The following is a 3,558-nucleotide window of genomic DNA, read 5'->3' as shown; positions in this document are numbered from 1 at the left end:
AATTAAATGTAATGCACCCACATGTAATATAACAATTTTGATACATAATTTGATACGCCCATCTCTTTTCATTACTCTTGTCCTTATACCTTAGCTAAGTCGAAACGAATAATTTAAAACTCGTATATTATTAACCTTGAAAAAAAAATTGCTATAAAACTTTGAATTTTGCATTTTTTTTATTTCGAGAGCTTAAGAAAGAATGGAGAGTAATATTTAGCATAGTCAAATAAAATTTATGTAAAAAAATGTTGCTATTAAAATTTTACACAAACATAACTTATTTATTTTTTAAAAGGTTTGAATCTTGTCAAATATAAAGTGATACATGACATGAGTATGTTTAATTATAAATTCTAATTATGTTGATAACACAAAATTAAAAATATGAATGACATGCGTGAAAGGTGATGCGTATCATTCAAACTTTCCTTTAAACGCAAACAATCCACTACTTTACTCCTCACCCCCAACCAAACCATATTTCCCTTGTTTTCACTCCTCCTCCTCTCCTTTATTTCCGTGCATTCCACTTTTTTCTTCCACGTATACATGTCACTAAGAGATCACCGGAAAAAACTTCCGGCCAACCGGAAACCTAAACTACCACAACCATCTTCCTCATCTTCTTACCGCTCCACAACTACACTTAGGCCACGTAGAATATTAAAATCGTCGCATGTTCTTAAGAGGTGCAACTCTGATCCTTTACTTGGAAATAGTTTATTTAATGATAATCCTCGTACCGAGGATCATCGTAGTTTGGCGTCGACGTCGGAGTTGGTGATTTTCCGGGGTCAGACTTGTGCGGATATATTTTGTCCGGGGGAGAACTCGTTGGTTCAATCTCCTCCAAAATTTGAGGTAACGATTTTTTATATGTAGGATGTTTTTTAGGACATTTGTTGACTTGGTTCGGTTTTTTTTGGTTACTTTTAGTTTGTGATAGTTTTAACTTTTATGTTTTGTTGTACCATGTTATGTTTTTTTAGGCTGATTATTAATTTGATTTGGTGAAAGTAATTTTGGTAGAATATAAGTAAGATTAGAAGGGTTATGTTCTATTTATAAAGAATCTGTCGCATTAAAGAAAATTTAATGAAAATTTAATGGGAGAATATGTGAAATAACATAATAAGTAAAAAAACCAAAATACATTTAATATCCGCCTTATCTACGTTGTACTAAAACAAAGAACAAACTTGATTTCTGATTCCGCTAATGATGAATAAAAAATATTATCTGATAATAAGGGTAATTAGGATCACAAATTTATTTCTTCAAGTAACTTTTGCAATTTGCTTAACTTTGAATTTTAGTATAGCTAAACCAACACCAAACCAGATCAAAGTTTATGATGAACTTGTTATGAAATGAAGACACGTTGTTGGTAAGCGCTGCTATGCGTGCTTATATTAAAATTTGGATTGAAACAGGGGTACAACAGGGATGCGAAGGTTGTGGTTAATGTTACAGTTGAGGGAAGTCCTGGACCAGTCCGGGCAATGCTGAAATTGGGATCGACTGTAGAAGAGACGATAAGGCTTGTGGTGAACAAGTATGGTGAAGAAGGCCGGAGTCCTCATCTTGATAAACATGCTGCATCAAGTTTTGAGTTGCATTCTTCACATTTCAGCCTTCAAAGTAAGCATTACATCTCAAACAGTTATCAAAATCCCGTGCTTTACAGTTATAATAATTCTTGACAGCAGAGACTACATTGGCCAAATTTTGAAATGCATAAGTTTATTGACAGCGTGAACTCTGCAGATTTTTAAGCTTTAACCATCCATAGCATGTTGTGATGATTTGTTGCCTGGTAGCTGGTTTATTTTTGACAGAATTGCATTTTGCACCTTTATATTTAGCCAAAAATCAATTTTGTATACCTATTTTCATAAATTGCAGTTTGCATCCCCTACTTTGAAATCCGCTTCAAATTGCACTTTTTTTGCCAAATTTTGTCAATCTTTTTGCCCAAATTATTGTCTTCAACAACATATATAATCTATTATTGAAGAAAAAAGATGAGATATATTGTCGGAGACAGCAATTTGGACTAAAAAATTAGGCAAAAAGGGTGCATGTTGAAGCGGATTTCAAAGTAAGGGATGCAAACTGCAATTTATGAAAATAGGTATACAAAATTGAGTTTTGGTCAAATATAAGGGGGCAAAATGCAATTCTCTCTTTATTTTTCTGCTAAAGCTCTATGTTAAGCATTTAGCTATAGACCATTGATCTGAGTTGTGACTAGTGTACTTGAATTTTGTCTAGCAAAGCAAAGAAAAAATTAACCACTTTTGTTATACTCTGCAGGTTTAAATAAGTCAGATATGATTGGGGAGGCAGGTAGCAGGAGCTTCTATCTTCGAAAGAGCAGTAGTACCAGGACAGGAGAATCTGCATCTTCCTCGTTTATCCAGGACATTGTTTGTGTTAACAACGGTCCTCGTCCACCTCACTTTCTTTTTCTCCCAGCCTTCATCACTAGAAGAATAGACAAATTTATAAGAAGAACAAAAAAGCTGTGGAAAATCATGGGGTGCATACCAAGCAGCGGATAACCTAACACCTTGATATCAGAAAGACAGTAAGGTTGATAAATATGTACAGTACTGTGACAAATTATAGGAACACCATGAGAAAGAGCCAAATTATATTATCAACATTTGTTACTCTTTCAATTATACATGTAGACAATTGTCTTCTGCTTTGATCGAACAACATTATTGGTAGAATGTGTGAAATTAAGCAAGTGTAATCTTTGGTTCTCACATCTATAAAAGTGTGCTAAAAATCTAAACTATCTTACTAAAAAAAGAACGCTCTTAGGCTTGCGTTCAAAAATGATGAAATAAATCAATTTCGAGTTCAATTGATCCATTAATTATTATGTCAAAATTGTACTTGATAAAATGTATTGTGAAAAATGTTCTCAATGGATTTTCAAATAAGTTAAAAAAACATTAAATTTTCAATATTAGATTTATAACTTGTAAACAATAAAAGTGCAATCAACTGATGAGATTTATTGGTTGAGTTCTTGACATCTTGAGCTCAACTTAATTAAATTATGTGTACGATCTACTTGAAATTGAATTAAGTCAGTCAATATTCAGGTATATTATTGACATTACAAGAAACAACATCTTTATTGATCGAATAATAACGGTGGCTGGTGTTTACTTTATAATTGGTACTCCTTCTGTTCCTCCCATTTGTTTACACTTTCCTTTTTTGGATGTTCCATCCAATTATTTACATTTCAAAACTTTCCAAAAATAGTAAGATTTTTATAATTTTTAAAATAACTACATCCACTACTTCTCTCCACTATACCCACTTTATACATATAATATTAATCGGTCCCACTACTTTACTCACTTTTTTAACTTTCCTCTACTATTTTATCATTTTTCTTAAACTCCGCGCCCCACCCAAATGTAAACATTTGGGAGGGACGGAGGGAGTATTGTTTTTAACGTTTCGTTATATTTAGCCCTCGTTTCCTCTCGATCGATGTTACGATGATAGCAAAAGATCCGGTTTTTTATA

General features: G+C 32.9%; 1 protein-coding gene across 1 annotated transcript; it reads left to right on the top strand.

The window, feature by feature from the left end:
* The first annotated feature begins 440 nt into the window (after positions 1-440).
* Positions 441-2,741, top strand: LOC141682876 (uncharacterized protein At4g22758). The gene is made up of 3 exons (XM_074487563.1): positions 441-864; positions 1,437-1,644; positions 2,320-2,741. The coding sequence occupies exons 1-3, from the start codon at positions 553-555 to the stop codon at positions 2,565-2,567; spliced, it is 768 nt and encodes a 255-aa protein (XP_074343664.1). The 5' UTR covers positions 441-552; the 3' UTR covers positions 2,568-2,741.
* The last annotated feature ends 817 nt before the right edge of the window (positions 2,742-3,558 follow it).

This window comes from Apium graveolens, chromosome 9 (genome assembly GCF_009905375.1).
Source record: "Apium graveolens cultivar Ventura chromosome 9, ASM990537v1, whole genome shotgun sequence".
Lineage (NCBI taxonomy): Eukaryota > Viridiplantae > Streptophyta > Magnoliopsida > Apiales > Apiaceae > Apium > Apium graveolens.
The sequence above is the reverse complement of the archived record's forward strand: the minus strand, read 5'-3'. Positions and strand labels throughout refer to the sequence as shown.